The sequence below is a fragment of the Enhydra lutris genome, unplaced genomic scaffold (genome assembly GCF_002288905.1).
Source record: "Enhydra lutris kenyoni isolate GAN:26980312 unplaced genomic scaffold, ASM228890v2 scaffoldscaffold36, whole genome shotgun sequence".
NCBI lineage: Eukaryota > Metazoa > Chordata > Mammalia > Carnivora > Mustelidae > Enhydra > Enhydra lutris.
The window spans coordinates 18,116,588-18,135,213 of NW_019154120.1; the positions used below are offsets into that span (position 1 = coordinate 18,116,588).

General features: G+C 41.5%; 1 protein-coding gene across 1 annotated transcript; it reads left to right on the forward strand.

Annotated features, from left to right (window-relative positions):
* Positions 1–1,480: 1,480 nt before the first annotated feature.
* On the forward strand, positions 1,481–17,438 carry LOC111154266 (asparaginyl-tRNA synthetase). Its single transcript, XM_022513775.1, has 15 exons — positions 1,481–1,593; positions 2,669–2,751; positions 5,656–5,721; positions 5,823–5,915; positions 6,005–6,094; positions 6,968–7,046; positions 8,101–8,171; positions 9,953–10,039; positions 11,428–11,649; positions 11,763–11,962; positions 12,586–12,721; positions 13,338–13,451; positions 15,522–15,653; positions 15,944–16,075; positions 16,330–17,438. Exons 1-15 carry the CDS (start codon positions 1,551–1,553, stop codon positions 16,459–16,461), a joined length of 1,680 nt encoding a protein of 559 aa, XP_022369483.1. The 5' UTR covers positions 1,481–1,550; the 3' UTR covers positions 16,462–17,438.
* Positions 17,439–18,626: the final 1,188 nt, after the last annotated feature.

Here is an 18,626-nt window from a genome sequence, read left to right on the forward strand (position 1 = left end):
CTCAGCTGAGTGAGAGTGATAGAGGATGCATCCCAGGTGAGACTTCAGAGTCTTAAAATATGATGCCTGCACCTGGATTGTCACCTTTTGAGAGACCCAAATTACTGGTCCACAGACAACGCGAGAAGCCAAATGTTGTTTGAAGTTTGGGGGTAATTTATTATACAGCAATAGGTAACTAATACAGCTTTCTCTCTCTCTCTCATCACTTGCTTTTGGAAATGTCAGCTGTCCCGTCATTAGAAGCACTATGGGGAGCCCATCCTGCAAAGAACCTAGGCCTTCTGCCAGCAGCTCCATGAGTGAGCCTGGTAGCGGATCCTCACCTAGCCAAGCTTCAGAAGACTGCGACCCCGGCAAGCTTGATTCAGGAGACCTGGAGACCCAATCCCCAATGAAGCCACCCCGGGGTTTCCTCACTTTCAGAAACTGTGAAATAATGAATGTTCATTGTCTTAAGCTCCAAAGCTCTAATTTGCTTTGGGGTTTGCTTTGCAGCAACAGATAATGATTATATGTGTGGGCAAACACAAAAAGTTAGCGAAGAGGGAAAGGGGGAAGTCCATGAAACTGGATGACATACTCTTGAAGAAAAGTATTTGTTTCATATTCTCCAGAGTCTGAACTTATGTTTGGAATTATTTTTAGTTTCTCTCGTAATGCAAATAAGTTTTCCTTCCACTCAAAGACAAACTCTGGTATTTCACTCAACAAAGAATGATAATTTTAGCTACCCTTTATTTAGCATCTATTATGGCTGGGCAGTGAATTTACATCATCCTTCACAAACAGGGAAATTAGCTTAGGTTGGGAACTTCTTCCCAAAGCACAGTTAGTAAAAGGCTGAACCAGAATTCCAAGCGGGTTTGAAGCCCTAGTTTTTCTCACAACATTATTACAGCCTCCCTAATAGCGATCCTTATAACTTTAAATAAAAGTATCAATAATCCGAATCATAAATACAGAAGTACTACATGGTCATCCACTTAGGTTGCAAAATTAAATGGCCTTGATATTTCACAACAGGCAATGCACGTGAGATAGGACTACTCTCACACCCCTAACACCCTCTCCCACCCCTCCTCGTGGCCGGTGCTCAATACACTTGATGATGACATTAATTCCACAAGCATTCCAACATTTGGGGCTAAGGAACGAAATTGGTCTAGTTTCCAAAAGGGCCCCAGCGCACCTACAGCTGGGGGAGAAACTGGACAATTCAGTAGAAGAAGTAGGAAGGTGGGGACCGAAGGCAGAGAAGACTGCGGCCCCTAGTGGGTCTAGGCGGCCAGGGAGTCCGGGGTAGCCGGGACCGGGAAAGCCCGAGCGCGCCGGGGCGGAGCGGCGGACCCGGAAGTTGCCTCTGCCCGGCTCAAAGATGGCTGCAGTAGCGACACCCGCCCACTTATCCTATCCTCCTGTAACCAATGGCTCCGCGACGCTCGGGTGACTCACTGGGGCGACCTATGCATGACGTTCTGATGCAACGTCCTAGTCGAGGAAGCCGCCGGTGCACGTTGGGGTGACAAGGCGGCAGAGTGTTGGAGACGATGTCCTTGGAGGTGACCGGGCCGACCGCCGGGATGGTACTAGGTGAGTGAAGCCCGGGGATCCCAGGCTGTGTAAGTGGAGCGGGAACCCTACATGGGCCAGGAACCGAGTTGCGGCAGATGGCCTGGCTTCGAGTGGGCGGTCCACTGATATTTGTACCGGAAAGATTGAAGCCGGGGGGGTGGGGGATTGGGTGGGGGAGGGAGGAGCCTGGACCCCTGCTGGACCGCGACTCGCTGGGCGGGGCCGGTCCCCCCTCGTGGCCCCCTCGGGCACCCCTACCCTGTCCGGCAACTGGGATGGCGGCCACTTCTCGCCCTGCCCCCCTGCAAACAGTGTGGTGATTCAGCTGAGACTTAGCCACCGCGAGGCACTATAAGACGTCAGAGTACCCCCAAATATGTAAGCTCTTCGAAGTGATCGTCCGGAAGGGACTCTTGAATTCTAATTCGCTTTCACACAGCCTCATTTATATTGAGATTTCCGGGGAGACCGTGTGGTGCAATAGAAAAAGGAAAAAAGGGACCAGGATTGATGTTGGTGTTCACACTTAATTAGTTGTAAGGTCTTGTGCAATTCGTTAAGCTCAGAGCTTCATTTCCTTTAAAGATCAGAAGGAAGCGGTATTTATTTGACATCGGTGCACTCTCACTGGGATAGCTGATTGGTACTTGTTACTTCATTACGTCCTCAGTACAGCCCTTCAAGATGGGTATTGTTTTTTCCCCCTCATTTCCTAGACAAATAAGCTCAGATGGGTTAAGTGAAATTCCCCGGAGTCATCCTGGCTTTTAAGGTACAACATCCAACATTCCAGTCTGGTCTGGCCAACTTCAAAGCCTTCATCAAGGAGCTAGCAGCAGTATCACAAATTAAAATCATCAAAGTTCATTTTGAAAAGCTAGATTTGTAGCTAGTATGTTTTTATGGGATAGAGGTCACTGAATTAGAGGCGTGGGAAAGAATCGTGATATAATTTCTTTTGGGCCGTGGTAATTTTTACTAATCAGATGCTTGTTCTGTTCACAAAGATAAAGAATGCATGAAGTCATTACAGTATGAAATGACTAATAATTACTGGCCCAAATGAATAACTCATTCTCCTTTTGTAAAACAGCAGAGCTCTATGTCTCAGATCGAGAGGGAAATGATGCTACAGGTGATGGAACCAAGGAGAAACCTTTTAAAACGGGCTTAAAGGTAGTATTTCTTCTCATTCAGAAAATGACTACATTTATTAATGACTAGTGTCTGTTAATATCTGACTTGTCAATAACTGTATCTCAGGCACTAGATTTTGGAGAGAATTTTCAGAAAAGAGAAAATGAGGAATGTATACAGCTGTGTAGCTGTAAAAGTTGGGTGAATAAGTCTAAACTTATATTTGAACATTTTTAACATGTGTCTTCTTTTTTTTTTTTTTTAATTTTTGTTTATTTATTTGACAGACAGAGATCACAAGTAGGCAGAGAGGCAGGCAGAGAGAGAGAGGAGGAAGCAGGCTCCCCGCTGAGCAGGGAGCCCGATGCGGGGCTCGATCCCAGGACCCTGGGATCATGACCTGAGCCGAAGGCAGAGGCTTTAACCCACTGAGCCACCCAGGGGCCCCAACATGTGTCTTCTTTTTTTCCGTATCCTGCTGAGAGAATATGCTAAATTCACTTGAGGATTTTAGATCCTGAGAAGTAATAGTATATTAGTAAATTAGCATTCCAGACTCATGAGTTACTGAGTGTCTGCTCCGAGAGATGAGTCTGTTCTTAGTGTATGGATATCAGTTAAGTCTTTGAGTCTCAAGGCTCAGGATCACATCTGGATTCTAGTGGTAAATTCACCAAGAGGCCTCTTAGGAGTCCATTTAGAAGAAATCTGGGTAGGAGCGCCTGGCTGGCTCACTTGGTTAAGTGTCTGCCTTCAGCTCAGGTCATGATCCCAGGGTCCTGGGATCCAGTCCCGTCCCCTCCCCTGTGTTTCAGGCTCTCTACCCAGTGGGGAGCCTGCTTCTCCCTCTCCCTCTGCCTGCCACTTCCCTGCTTGTGCTTGCTCTCGCTCTCTCTCTCTCTCAATCTCCGTCAAATAAGTAAATAAAATCTTTTTAAAAAAAGAAGAAATCTGGGCATGAACTTAGTGAGACTTGGGGAAGCTGAGTCTTGCTTTTCAATTTTTGGAAGGAAATCTTTCTCTCATTTCCAGTTGTTGAGGTGATTCCTATGGCTCCCCAAACATTTAGGAGAATGTTTGCAAAATGTCACTATTAGCAAAGTGTGCTGTTCTCATTTGGGGAATTATAGTTTGGCTTCTAACTCTTAATTTCAGTGATTAAAAAAAGGAGGGATCAATAGAGAGTTTCAGGTAGCAAATTCTTAGTGATTTACAAACATCTCTACCAAATGTAATTTTTTAAAAAAAGATTTTATTTATTTATTTGAGAGAGAGAGAATGAGTGAGAGAGAGTGGGGAGGGAGGGGATCATAGGGAGAAGCATGTGGGGACTCAATGCTGGGATTCCAGGATCATGACCTGAGCCCAAGGCGGTCAGTTGTTTAACCAACTGAGCCACCCAGGCACCTCTCAAGTGTAGTTATTAAAAGAAGAACTCTCTTATATTTTTTTTTTTTAAGATTTTATTTATTTATTTGACAGAGATCACAAGTAGGCAGAGAGGTAGAGGGGAAGCAGGCTCCCTGCTGAGCAGAGAGCCCGATGTGGGGCTCTATCCCAGGACCCTGGGATCATGACTTGAGTGGAAGGCAGAGGCTTAACCCACTGAGCCACCCAGGCACCCCTCTCTTAGATGTTGTTTTTTTTTTTTTTTTTTCCTCTCTTAGATGTTTTTAAGAGATCCAGGTTCCCTCCTTTGCGGTGATCATTGAGTTGGGGTTAGTGTTAAAAGAAGATGAAAAGTATTTTCCAGGTCTGGAACTAGACCTTTTGTTTCCACAAGCTTCAGATCATAGAACCAGAGAGATTAATTTATTACATTTCTTGGCTGACTTAATCAAGTAATACAAACTATAAAATATAAATGGCACAGCAACCCCTGACATGTCCTCGTATTTATGAAAAGAGGTATTCTACATATAGGAATTTTTCAAATTAAATGAAGCTTAGCCTTTTATGTTCTTAACCATTACTTTTGTTTCTGAAAGAGTTTCAGAAACAACTTCCCTGATTTCTTAATGAAGAAGAGCCATTTAGGTGTGATCTGCAGTTGATTTTTACTCTCAGTTGTCTCTCCTCTGGTGTTAGTATACTTCCTGCCGGTCCCTGCAGCCGCTGGAAATCCGCTGCTTCTAGTCTACTTGTACCGGGAAACTGTATACACTCAACCGTTGGACAACACGGGGTTAGGGGCACTGACCCCTGCAGAGTCAAAAGTCTGCATACAGCTTTCAACTTCCTTAAAACTGAAATACCGATAGCCTACAGTTGACCAGAAGCCCATAACATACCAGTAACGTAAACCAATAGCAGAAACAGTCAACACATATTCTAAATGTTATGTGTATTCTGTACTGTATTTTTACAAAGAAGTAAACTAGAAAACAGCACATGCTAAAAATCATAAGGAGAATAAAATGTATTTACAGCACTGTAATGTATCTGTGGGAAAAAATCTGCATGTAAGTGGATCCACGCAGTTTAAAACCGTGTTCAGGGATCAACTGTATTGTGTAGCCGCATGTGCTAGAATTGTTTGTGAAAGGACTGGGTGGCTTCTGCTTTAAGCAAAGTTTTCTTAGTATGTCCGACCAGTCATTCTTTCAGTGTTCACTTTTGGCCGTTGGGGTTTATGTTTTTTTCTTGGCTCTTTTTTTTTTTTTTAAGGTTTTATTTATTTATTTGTCAGAGAGAGAGAGAGAAACAGAGCACAAGCAGGGGGAGTGGCAGGAAGATAGAGAAGCAGGCTCCCTGCTGAGCAAGGACCCAGGAATCATGACCTGAGCTGAAGGCAGACCCTTAACTGACTGAGCCACCCAGGCATCCCTCTTCTTGGCTCTTGATGGTGTTCTAGATGGTTGAAGTTACCTCATAATTAGGATGTTATTTTGATGTCAGATATGGTACAATATTAAATTTTCTTTTTCTCCCTTCCCACTCAAGGCTCTGATGACAGTAGGAAAAGAACCGTTTCCGACCATTTACATAGATTCACAAAAAGAAAATGAGGTAGGATGAGCCAAAAACTCTACCGAATTATATTTTGTAAATTAAATTTTCATCATAACATAGAGATTCTGGAAAAAATAAATATCTCTTTTTCTCTCCAGAGGTGGGATGTTATTTCTAAATCACAGATGAAAAACATTAAAAAAATGTGGCATAGGGAACAAATGAAGAGTGAATCCCGGGAAAAGAAAGAGGTAAGCAATGATTTTGCCGCTGTGAATGTTTTTTAAGTTAGAATACTGGAAACCTTGTGTTAACAGACTGCTTTATTGTTAAAAATTAGGCAGAAGACAATTTGCGGAGGGAAAAGAACCTGGAAGAAGCAAAGAAGATTACCATTAAAAACGATCCAAATCTTCCTGAGCCAAAATGTGTGAGTGTGACACATACCGTCCCAAGTATCGCTGTCACACCCTGTCAGACTGTCGGTTCTGTGTCCGAGGGCCGGGCCGGCTGGTGTGCTCCTTGACACTGTTCGCCCTTCCTTTCCTTTTAGAAGGGATAGAGAGAAAATAACATTTTAAAGTTATGAACCTGGTCCTTTGGGGGTTCACTTTATCATAAAGTTTAGTAATTACTTGTTGAACGATTCCTGTCCCGCCTAAAAGCCAGCTAACTGTCGCCCTCCCTACGTGTCCATTTCCTCACTGTAAAATGAGGAGGTCAAAATCCATGATTTTCATGGATTTTTAAATAGATAAAATGTTCTGTGATTTTGTGACTTGGATTCCTCTGCATTTTTTCTTAGAACAGATGTTGGGCTGTGAGTGGCCATGCTTAGATTTCAAATAGTTCTTACTGCTCATGGGTGGTCGTCTTTTTCCTATGTCCTTAGTGATGAAGGTGTCTTGGCTACTTTCACCCTTCCCTTCCTGTACTCCTCTGTCCTTCCTCCTCCAAACCAATATCTAGCCTTGGCTAGCTTCTCCCTTGTGTGTCGGGAGGAACTGTGAGGGCAGGAGGGGCTTCACGCAGACTTGTTGCTCTTATGAATTCATTTATTCACTGATTTTATATAGCAGTATCTGAAATTCCAGATGGTTCTCAGTGTCAGTTTTGCACTAAGAGAAAGATGTGGATTTTTTTTTTTTTTAACCACTCCAATATGGTTTATTGTAGAATGATTGTCATTTTGCATCATTTGTGAATTTGTAACACTTTACCGCCGTCCATCTAGCATTAGTGGAGAAGCTGATACGTAATAAATAACATGATCGGTCGAACGTTATTGACTTCAATTTCGCAGGTGAAGATTCATGCCCTAGGAGGATACAAAGGCCAAAGAGTAAAGGTGTTTGGCTGGGTCCACAGGCTGCGTAGGCAAGGTAAATGGTGGAGCTTTTCTTTCGTCTCTCTTTAATTTTAAACATCCCTGGTCTAGATGAAGAGGAACATAAAAACATTTGCCTAGGTGGGGGATATTTCTAGTTTGGGGTGCTAGTTTATAAAAGAAGATAGTGAATTACATCCTAAATTTGTTATTACAAGTTTAAAAATTATTTAAGTGCTATTTAACTGGAAGCAATCACAGAGATCAGGAGTATACAGTAAATATTTGTCTAGCTGAATTTAATTATTTAATGAAAGGGATGTGTTACAGGAAGGGCAGAGCCAACTCTGAAATTCATTCCCGGCAGTAGTGTTGGCTTTTATAATTAGTGTATTTGCATTCTACTTTTCTCAGTCCTGACTTTTTGCTTGCTCTATTATTTTATTACATGTATTTTATTATAAGTAGTTACACATCCTTCATAAAAAGAGATGGGGCATAAATGAAAAGGGATTCTGGGCAGCAATATATATATATATATTTTTTTTTTTTTTTCTTTAAAGATTTTATTTATTTACTTAACAGAGAGAGAGCATGTGCACACAAGCAGCGGGAACAGCAGGCAGAGGCAGAGGGAGAAGTAGACTCCCTGCCAAGCAAGGAGCCTAATGCGGGGCTCGATCCTAGGACCCTGGGATCATGACCTGAGCTGAAGGCAGCTGCTTAACTGACTGAGCCGCCCAGGCGTCCCTGGGCAGCAATGTTTATCTGCCTCCCGTTGAGTGCACAGCCCTATGCTAGGCCTTGCAGGGGATTCAGTGGTGAGGGAGACACAATCCCTTGTGTCAAGTTTCTGACAGTCTTGCTTTCCCATGATCACGTGGGTCATGAGGCTCACATAGGATGTGGATACGGGGAAGAAGGTGGAACGCCGTGCAGACACTGAGTAGTGACGTCTCCAGTGGCCACTTGAGAGGAAGGGGGCCACGCGGGAGGTCTGAACTCATAACAATTTAACCGTGGAGTTACCTATTATAAGATTAAATTATGAGAAAGTACTTTTAAGTGCCTTGAGAGCGGTCAGGACTCATTTTTCTTTCTCATTTTAGGAAAGAATTTAATGTTTCTGGTGTTGCGGGACGGCACAGGCTATCTTCAGTGTGTCTTGTCAGATGATCTGGTAAATATTTTTTCTTATTTCTCACTGAAAATCTGTTTTTGTTTTTGTTTTTTTCAGTAAGTTCCTTTATTGTTAGTTTTGGGAATTTTAGGATCTGTATATATTTTTTAAACTGTTAGAGAAAATTTCTGGCACACATTGAGCAACATGGGTTTGAACTGCATGGGTCTGCTGGGGCCTGGATTTTTTTTTTTTTTTTTTTTTTTTTTTACAATACTATGAGTGAATTTTCTCTTCTTTATGACTTTCTTTTCTCAAACTTATTATAAGAATACAGTATGATACGCCTGACACATAAAATATGTGTATGTTGACTTTATGTTGTCAGTAAGGCTTCTGGTCAACAGTAGGCCATTAGTTAAGTTGTGGAAGAATCAAGTTGTATGTGGATTTTAGACTGCTCAGGGGGTCAGCACCCCTAACCCCCAAATTGTTCGAAGTCACCTGTATAAAGAAACCTCATGTGCTCATCACCTGGCTTTAGTAAGGTTTTAGTCATAGACTGGGCGGCATATAAATGAAGGAATTTGTCTCACAGTCCTGCAGGCTGGATGTCGAGCTCAGGGTGTGTCAGCATGGTCATGTTCCGGGGAGGGCCCTCTTCTAGGCCGCACACTGCCAGCTTCCTGGCGCATCCTAGCGTGGTGGAGAGCAGAAGGGGGAGCAAACCCTCATCTCACCCTGTTCACCTGTCCAAGGGCCCACTTCCTCATACCGGCACACAGGGGCCTAGAATTTCAACATAGGAATTTTGGAGGGACAAAAACACTAAGTCCCTAACAAGTACTGACTAATAAATGGCCAATTCTGGTTTACTGCTCACCCCTCTGACCCGCCTAGACATCGTATCATTTTATGTAAATACACTTGCATACGCATCTCCAAGAAAAAGTATTTGTGCTATAACCACGCTAATATTAATTACACCCTCCCCAAACAGGCAACTCCTAAACATCAGTCAAATTCTCCCAGTTGATTCATAATGTCTTTCTACAGTTGTTTGGTTTGAATGAGAACCCAGACGAGATCTCTGTACTGCACTGAGCTGATGTGGCTCTGAAACTCTTTCAATCTGTAACCATTCGTCCTTTCTATTGTCTTTTCTACCACATTTGTTTAAAACAACCCGTTTCGTTGTCCAGTGGCTCTCCTCCACTCCGAGTCTGGTTGGTTGCCTCCTCAGGGGTCATTTAACATGTTCCTCTCCTCTGTAGTTCTTGCAAGCTTACCAAATTCAGGTTTGGGGGATTTTTCATTTTGTTTGACTTAGTTTGATATCTTTTTTGGCACAACTACTTCATGGGCAAGGCTGTGCGCTTCTCATTGTCTCACATCAAAGACACATAATGTCCTCTTGCCTTTTTTATGATTTTATGATAGTGGGTTGAAGTGTTGGTAGCCTGATCCCTCCATTGTAAAGCTACCTGTCACTTCTGTCCTAGCGGTTTTAGCAAGTGTTGATCATAGCCCAGGTGGATGGTTTATTATCCCAGCAGTCTGAATTTTAAAGAAAATAAAATGAGCTGTTCAGATGTTTTTAAGGGATGTGTGCTACTGTCATTTATGCATATGTATATATGTAAAATATCTGTTTACATACATATTTCTCCCACAAAAATAGCTATTCTTGGTTAATACTAAAAAAAATCGATGGCCATCTTCTTTTACTAGTTTTAGACAGGTAACTTTTATTTGAGTAATCTGCTTAGCTTTCTGTACATCAGAACATACATCTTAATGTAAATGTGAGTAGCAAATACCGACTTCTATCTTTTTTATAGTGTCAGTGTTACAATGGGGTCGTCTTGGCCACGGAGAGTAGTGTTGCAGTGTATGGAATGCTAAATCTGACCCCAAAGGGCAAGCAGGTGAGTAGGGTGATTTTCTCATTGGGTGAGTAAGTGTGTCTTTGTTCTCCAGTGTTCTGATTTGTACTTTAGGGATTTGGCGAATAAATACACAGATGCGATGTACTTGATAAATTTAGAATGCCTTTTCCTCTTCCAGGGAAATACGTCTACCGTACAACTCATATGATATAACATAAGGGATTTCCAACTTTATAGAATTCATAAATAACCCTCATTGGCCGTAGTACAGTCACTTTGCTGTGGATGCATTTATAACTTTTCAGCCAGTTGGAAATAAAAATAATCTACCCATGGGGCGCCTGGGTGGCTCAGTGGGTTAAAGCCTTTGCCTTCGGCTCAGGTCATGGTCCCAGGGTCCTGGGATTGAGCCCCACATCGGGCTCTCTGCTCAGCGGGGAGCCTGCTTCCTCCTCTCTCTCTGCCTGCCTCTCTGCCTACTTGTGATCTCTGTCTGTGAAATAAATAAAATCTTTAAAAAAAAAAAAAATCTACCCAAAAACTTCAGGAAAGAGCAGTAATCTAAATCTGAAACTTCCTGAATAGAATTTGAAAGTTTCTTTTAGAGAAAGTTAAATATAATTCTGATATTCAGAGAGTTGTTTCTTCTCCAGCCAACAGGCACGTAACGGTTACTTGTTGGTAATTACTTTTCAAATAATTACTGTGGTTATATTTGTTGGCTGGGAAAGAAAACAAACAAATGTGACCTATTAACCACCAGAGGGAGCCCCTAGAGTACTCCTTAATAGACTAGAAATATCGATATCAGAGGGTCTCCCAGAGTTCATGTAAAAGAACCTACATTAAGCATGAATATCTGATTCAAGTTCACTGAAGTAATGTGATTTGCAGAACGGAGTTGTTATGACATGTTACTTGCTCTCCAGGGTTTGGCACGAAGATAATTGTATATTCCGTGATGTGTGGCTTCTAAAGTAAATTGCTTTTAATGGAATTACTAGGGAGAATTTAAATTTCTATCGTATATCCATTCCAAAGAGAAACAGCTTTCAGTAAAACCTTTGCATTTAAGGAGTGTTTCAGTGTCGATAAAATGATATTTTAACTTAATGGGGAAGGGTTAGGAAGATACATCAAATGATAACAGCAGTTAGTAGTTACTCCAAGTTGCAAGATTATCATTTATTTTCTAGTTTTTGCTTTTCTATTGTTTAAAAATCATGTGTGGATTTACTCTGAAAGGAATATTAAATATCAAAATAAAATCAGATTATTAGGTCTTTGTCTAGAAGGGCAGGCTGATAATGATGATGTCTAAAAATATCTTTCCAACAATTTTGACGTAAATTAAAATCTCCAATAATGTTAGTTTTTTGTTTCCTTCTCTCTCCTTTTTCCCTGCCCCCCCCCTTTCTAAAATGGAGGCCCCCGGTGGCCATGAGCTGAGCTGTGACTTCTGGGAACTGATTGGGCTGGCCCCTGCTGGAGGAGCTGATAACTTGATTAACGAGGAGTCTGACGTGGACGTCCAGCTCAACAACCGACACATGATGATCCGGGGAGAAAACATGTCCAAGATCCTGAAAGCACGTTCCGTGGTCACCCGGTGCTTTCGAGATCACTTCTTTGATAGGGGGTACTATGAAGTAAGTGTGTGTTCATCATCTTTTGCAAACAAACAATACTTTTGGCTGTTTTAAAACTTGAATAGTGGCACTCACAATCGGCCTCTACTTACTTCCCCTTTTCATTTGAACAGGTTACTCCTCCAACGTTAGTGCAAACCCAAGTGGAAGGAGGTGCCACGCTCTTCAAGCTTGACTATTTTGGGGAAGAGGCATTTTTGACTCAGTCCTCTCAGTTGTACCTGGAGACCTGCATTCCAGCTCTGGGAGATGTGTTTTGTATCGCACAGTCATACAGGGCAGAACAGTCTAGAACACGAAGGCACCTGGCTGAGTACGGAATTGTCTTTTTATTTTTGTTTAAAAAATTACTTTTAGGAATATACGTTTAGTGTAGCAGTCTTTATGTAGGCAGTGTGAAAAAATTGGATATTTTAAGAGTGTGTGGAGGGCAATTCCACAAATTAATGGAAGCCATGTACGAAGTTTTGCCTCCTGGGCCATAGCTAGTGATGTTCTCTTCTTTCACTTTTCTTTGATCCTTTATATGTTAAGAATAAACAAGAAATCACTCTTTTTAAGGGAGGAAAGGTAGGGACTCTAAAACTAACCTGTGGGCCACCTTGGTGGCTCGGTCATTGGGCATCTGCCTTCGGCTCAGGTCATGATCCCGGGGTCCAGGGATCAAGCCCCGCATCGGGCTCAGTGGGAGGCCTGCTTCTCCCTCTCCCACTCCCTCTGCTTGTGTTCCCTCTCTTGCTGTCTCTGTCTGACAAATAAATAAAATCTTTTAAAAAAAAACAAACAAACTGAAATAAAGCTAATGTGCTGAGTGGGGAGTTGGTTAGCGGTGCTGGAATTTTATATTTCTGTGCAGTTTTGCGATGTTAAAATCCTTACTTAAGAGAAACTTTACAGAAAAGTAGAGCGGCTGCCAGCTCGTGTCTTGTTCTTTAGATATACTCATGTGGAAGCAGAGTGTCCTTTCCTGACCTTTGATGAGCTCCTGAACCGATTGGAGGACTTGGTTTGTGACGTGGTAGATAGAGTCTTGAAATCACCTGCAGCGAGCATAGTGCGTGACCTCAACCCGGTAGGTGCGCTGTTTATGGAAATGCAAAGGCATGATTTGGTGGGGGAAGGGGGGAGATAATGTCTTCACCTTCGGTTTTTATAGATTTAATGGCGTGGCGGGCTTTGCTATAAGTGCATATGTATACACATATTATATTCTTATTTTTTATTTTTTGAGGTAAAATTGATAGCATTATGTTAGTTTCAGGTGTACAGCATCATGATTTGATAGTTGTATGTATTATGAAATGATTATCATAAGTCTAGATAATATCTCTTACCAGACATTGGTACAGTTTGTTCTTTTTTATGCTGCAGCCTTCTAAGATCTACTCTCTTAGCAAATTTCACATTTATAAATAGAGTGTTGTTAGCTGTAGTCCCCTTGCTGCACATTATATCCTCAGAACTATTTTATAACTCAAAGTTTGTACCTTTTGACCACCTTCACTGCCAATAATTTTATAATATTTTACATAGGAGGAGGGCACGTATATTTTCCATTTTTAGGAATGTCCTCATTGTTTTCTTGTCTGAAATAACATTTTACACTAACAACGGATAGTTTTCCCTAAAACGGAAATTTTACTGTTCCGGTTTCTTTATATACACTCTGTTTTTTCTTGCTATTGTAGAACTTCAAGCCTCCCAAACGGCCTTTTAAGCGGATGAACTATTCAGATGCTATTGTGTGGCTGAAGGAACACAACATAAAGAAAGAAGATGGAACTTTCTATGAATTTGGAGAGGTATGCGTCGCCTAAGTGTATTGCTGCTGAGGTGAACGAACCAGGAATGCAGGAGGCAGCCGCTTGTCAAAAAAATGGCGACAACAGACCCTCCTTGGGGCTGTCTGAGGATTCACTGAGTCCACAGATGTAGAGTCGGCGTTAGTCTGCTTCTGTGGCGGTCAGTAAATATTAGCGCCGTGGTAGCCTTCGCAGCTCATCTTTTGCCTTTTTCCTCTTCTTCCGTGGTCAGTCCATGCTCCTGACTTTACTCTAGGGGTAGCTCTCTAGGCTGGCACGATGCCTCAGACATTTCATGCAAAATTTCAGGCTTTAAAATTTCATGCAAAATGTTGATATGCGTGTATTCGTTTTATTTGTTTGGAGAAAGTATCCGCCTCTTTCAAAAAGGAAGGCTCCCGCAAAGGAGTGTATTGAAGCCCCTCCATGTGGAGAAGAGTCAAAGAAGAAAATAGTTGTTGGTTAAAATGCAAAACCCAAGAGAGAAGGCCTGGCTGGGGAAGGTGGTCTGGCGTCCCAGATACACTGAGCGGACATACTAGAGGTCTAGACTGTGAAGCCCTCTTCCCAGTGCATTTAACCATTTCTCACATAGTATTTGCAAGTCTACTTTAAACAGATAAAAGAGGAGCAGCTACTGCTTAGAGCTTTAATTTTTAGAAGGAATTTACAGAGAGAACAAACAGGACTCTTGACCTATATAAATTATTCTTACCATTTCATGAATTCATTGGTGGTATAGAGTAACAAAGTTTTGTATTAAAAATTTAAGAAGTGTTATTACCTAAAACTTAGCAAAGTAGTGTGATGGAGTGAAAAGAGCCCCATCTTTGGAGGAAATCCCCTCCCCCCCACCCAGGTGGCTTAGCTCCTACCTGTGTCCTTATTGCTGTGTGACAGAAGGCCAGCGACCCCACCCTCTTTCCTCAGAGATCACAGCTGCTTTGCAAAGTTGTGAGGACTCAAAGCTAAATTCCTGGCAGGGTCCACGGTTCAGAAAGCCCTTGATGCTTGTCAGCATTTATCGTATTCTGATGTCATCCTATGCACATGAGGTCACCAGAGTAGATGAATGTTCCATGTTTTACATCCAGTAGATGAATGGAAGATGAATCTTCCAACTTTTTGGAACCTGCAGTAAGATTGTTTCCCCCCAGTTAAATCCTACTGTGGTATATAGAACAGATAAAAGCTGAGAGACCAGAACCATCCCGCTCATCTCCAATGGGTCTCCGGGGCCTGGGGCCTCATGACAGCTGTGCCAGCAGATTGCCGAGCCCCATTTTGGTTCTTAAAGCAAACAAATTAATGAGTCTTGTCGAGTTCTCTCAATCGGTTTATACTGGGACGAGAGTTTTCAGTATTACCTTGAGTTTATATGTGTGTTACTGAAGGGTGTTTTGAGACAGGAGCAGATCAACTTGGTTCATCATTATTTGACATTTCTTGGCTAAGTGTTCCAGGTGTAGTTACACTTGGAAATTTCACACTGGTTATTTGTCTTAGGGCTCTGTCTTACCACCATTGAAGCCATATAGATGTACTGTAACAGGCAAGAAGTCCAGATAACAAGAAAGTTTAAGGATTGGTGTTATTAATAACACAGGATGTGCATAGACCAACGATGTTTTGGAGCATTCACTGATTGTCTTATACCTCACGGGACTAAGTGGACCACATTTGCTTCAGAGCTGGTAAAACTGGCTACTGAAAAAAATAACTACACAGTCTCAGTGATAATGGCTTCAAGTGTTTTTTTTTTTTTTTTAATTTTTTATTTTTGGGGGTTTGTTGGGTGGGTTTTCATTCCTCAAGCAGATGGCGCTTGAGATCTACTGTAGAGGGAAGCAGGTCTTCTTGCAGTTGGTTTAATAACTGCGTGCAAGTTGTTAAAATATCTTTATTGTTTTTGGAAGAAAGTGTTGCTTCCACCGTGTGTATGGGTTGTGGATGGGTGTGTAGTCTCTGCTACGTTACATTAATAACATGAAGGGCTGCTATGGGTGAGAGCTGCTTCTGTCTTGTTGCCTTTTGAGTTGTAAATGTTAATGAAGTCTTGTTTAACCTCAGGATATCCCAGAAGCTCCTGAGAGACTGATGACGGACACCATTAATGAGCCCATCTTGCTGTGTCGATTTCCTGTAGAGATTAAGTCCTTCTATATGCAGCGATGTCCTGAGGATTCCCGCCTTACAGAATCTGTCAGTCTGTGATTCAAATAGTATTAGTAATTTTGCTTTCTAAGGGGGTGGGGACTGCCACTGGAATAAGATAGAGCTCATAGCAAATATTTCATTATACATCTAGCATGGCAGTATTTAAAGAAGTGGCTTTTGTCCACTGATTGGGCTTAACATATCTTATTAAATTATAGGCTTTGAATATTTGAGTATTACATGACCATAGTGCTCCTTTAGCTATGAGTTTAATTGTGATTTTCTTTGAAACTATAGCCTGGTAGTAACTGCATTTTATTTACTTGTTTTTAAAGGTTGACGTGTTGATGCCTAACGTCGGTGAGATTGTGGGAGGCTCAATGCGTATCTGGGATAGTGAGGAAATACTGGCAGGTTATAAAAGGGAAGGAATTGACCCCACTCCCTATTACTGGTACACAGATCAGGTAAACAGTTTTGTGCTTTGTTTTTAACACTTTAAATGGTTTTCATTTTAATAGTTCTGTATAAATTGGAATTCTTAAAAGGAGAGAATTCAGTGTGGTACTTTGATGTGGGAACGAGCTGTATTCAGTTTCATGGTTGTAATGTGGCATGTGACTAGTTTTGTCTTTGTCTAATACGTTGACTTAATTTGAAAAACAACCCAGCTGCTGGCCTTGCTCAATGCAGTCCTTCTTTTCTTTTTTTTTTTAAACAGAGAAAATATGGCACGTGTCCTCATGGAGGATATGGCTTGGGCTTAGAGCGATTCTTGACCTGGATTCTGAATAGGTATCACATCCGAGATGTATGCTTGTACCCACGATTTGTCCAGCGTTGCAAGCCATAACTGGTTGTTCCAGAAGCATTAAGGAAAGAATACAGTTTATGAAAGGAACAGACTGCCTCTTTAAAAAAAACAAAAACAAAAAGCCAGAATCTTCCCTTTTTTATTCCATTGGTGTATGGCCATTTTTTTTTTCTCCCACGAAAAGCAATCCAAATCATGTGAATATCAAGTGACATCAGTGTTAGCATTTTAAGGAACACCATCCATCCATCACAAAGTTTGGGGGAACTATGTGGCGTGTAACACTATGGTCAGAAGTCCAGTTCAGCATTTTATCCAATTATAGGTTGTAATTTTTGCATCGTCTGTATCACATATATCATTAAGCAGATTTTAATTATGATCTAAGACATTCCAGTAACTTAATCTTTCCGCCTGTTAAGTGTAACTGGAATTCTTTAATTTATATCATTTTATTGTACAGGCAAGTTATAACAAACATCTTGAGGGAAAATTGACAGTGTGGTGTAAAAAATCTGCTAGATTAGTGAAATTCATTGGTAGATACTGGAATCAAACAAAGACAGTTTTGCATTGGTTATTAATCTTTTCTAATCCTATAGCTGCTTATAATTCTAAAGCATACGAATTGATGTGGAGAAATTAAAAAAAATGGGAATTTTGCGTTAAACAATTTGAAATAACAGCAAATTCTTTTTTTGTTGTTGTTGTTCTTTGCATTAGTTTAAGCTAAAGAGGCAGAGTGATCTTCTCTCTTTCCTGGTAGTTTCTAAGTAATTAAGAATAAGTAAGTTCCAAAAGAATTTGCAGCTGGAATCTTAATGACAACTGTATGTGGCCGTTTGACTCTTCCCACACTGTGACTTTAGATCTAATCTGCTACCTTATTAACTCCCAGCAGGCTTATTGAATGGCTTCATTTCAGATTTGGTTAATTTCTCTCCCAAAATGCATGTCATGTATTCTCAGTAGGCTGTATTCCCAGCAATCAATAAATGGACACACGTTAAAAACTATTTGCTGGCTTTAATTTTTCTAAAGCTGAACGCCTCAGTCTTACATTGGTTCATGTGTTTTGCATCTTTAAAAATCTTTTTATTTTTCATGATGTATATATGTGAAATTAGATATTACTAAATTTAGTAGGTACTACTAAAATCACATGGTAATGAAAAGGAACAATTTTTTCACATTAGGTGTAGGTTCTAGTCATGTTTTATAATCTTCTTTATTTTTCAACACATTAGATTATATCCTGTTTTTCAATTAAGTGAAATGACAGATGGAAATGAGGCATTTATAGTATATTTGGCCTGTATCTTTAAAATAAAAAATACTTGCAAGAATGAATGAGCTCTAATTGGATTCATCTAGGCAGTTCAGAATTTAAGGAAGAGGTTAGACCCAGTTAACCTAAATTTTAATTGTGCAAATGAATCGAGAGTTTTAAATACTGAGGGAAAGCTGTGGAATTAGGTGGGGATAAGATTGTCAAGGTTGTGGTGACACGATGCCAAGAATCTGAGCATAGCGAGCAGCAACCTCCATACGCGAGGATTTTCTTCCCTTGACTGTGTCATTGTCGCTGCAATCTGGTGTCCCATGGACCCGCCGTGTGTCCAGCCACAGACACCCCAGTTCTGAGTTCTGCTCCTATGGGACTCTCCTCTCACAGCTCTTTCCTGATGTGGCTCTTCCAGTTGATTCTTACATCAAAACCCTCTTGGCTTTGACAGCAGACCCGCTGGAGGTTTTGGAGACACGTGGGAGCTGACACTCCAGCGAACTGAAGGGCTTCAGTATTAACTTTCCCTCTTTCTGCGCGTCCTGCAGCCCATCTAGCCAGCCTGCTTTTCCCTTGTGGCTCAGTCCCCCTCCCCACTCTGCATCTACACGTCTCTAGCATTTCCCAGTAATTTCTTCTTTATATAGCAGTTCAGCTCTATCAGAAGCAACCTCCTACACACTGGAGTCACTTGTAGACCCGAAAAACACTGGTATCTGGGCCTTATCCCAGACAGATGGAGTCCAAATTTCAGGGATGGGTCCATGATGGTTTTTAGAAGCTCCCCAGGCAAGGCTTTTCCAGGACTAGGTTGACCATCACTAAGTACCTCCCCGCTACTTCTAAACTCAACCTTAAGCTTTGCATTATCACTGTAGGTCCTCATTTAATTATTTCTCATTAGTCCCTGTGGGGAAAC

Bases quoted from the DNA above. Each gene is read 5' to 3' on its own strand.
- LOC111154266 (XM_022513775.1), top strand. From the start codon at position 1,551: ATGTCCTTGGAGGTGACCGGGCCGACCGCCGGGATGGTACTAG. The intron at 5,722-5,822 runs GTAGGATGAGCC...TTTTCTCTCCAG, and splicing joins ATTCACAAAAAGAAAATGAG to AGGTGGGATGTTATTTCTAA. The intron at 15,654-15,943 runs GTCAGTCTGTGA...TTGTTTTTAAAG, and splicing joins ATTCCCGCCTTACAGAATCT to GTTGACGTGTTGATGCCTAA.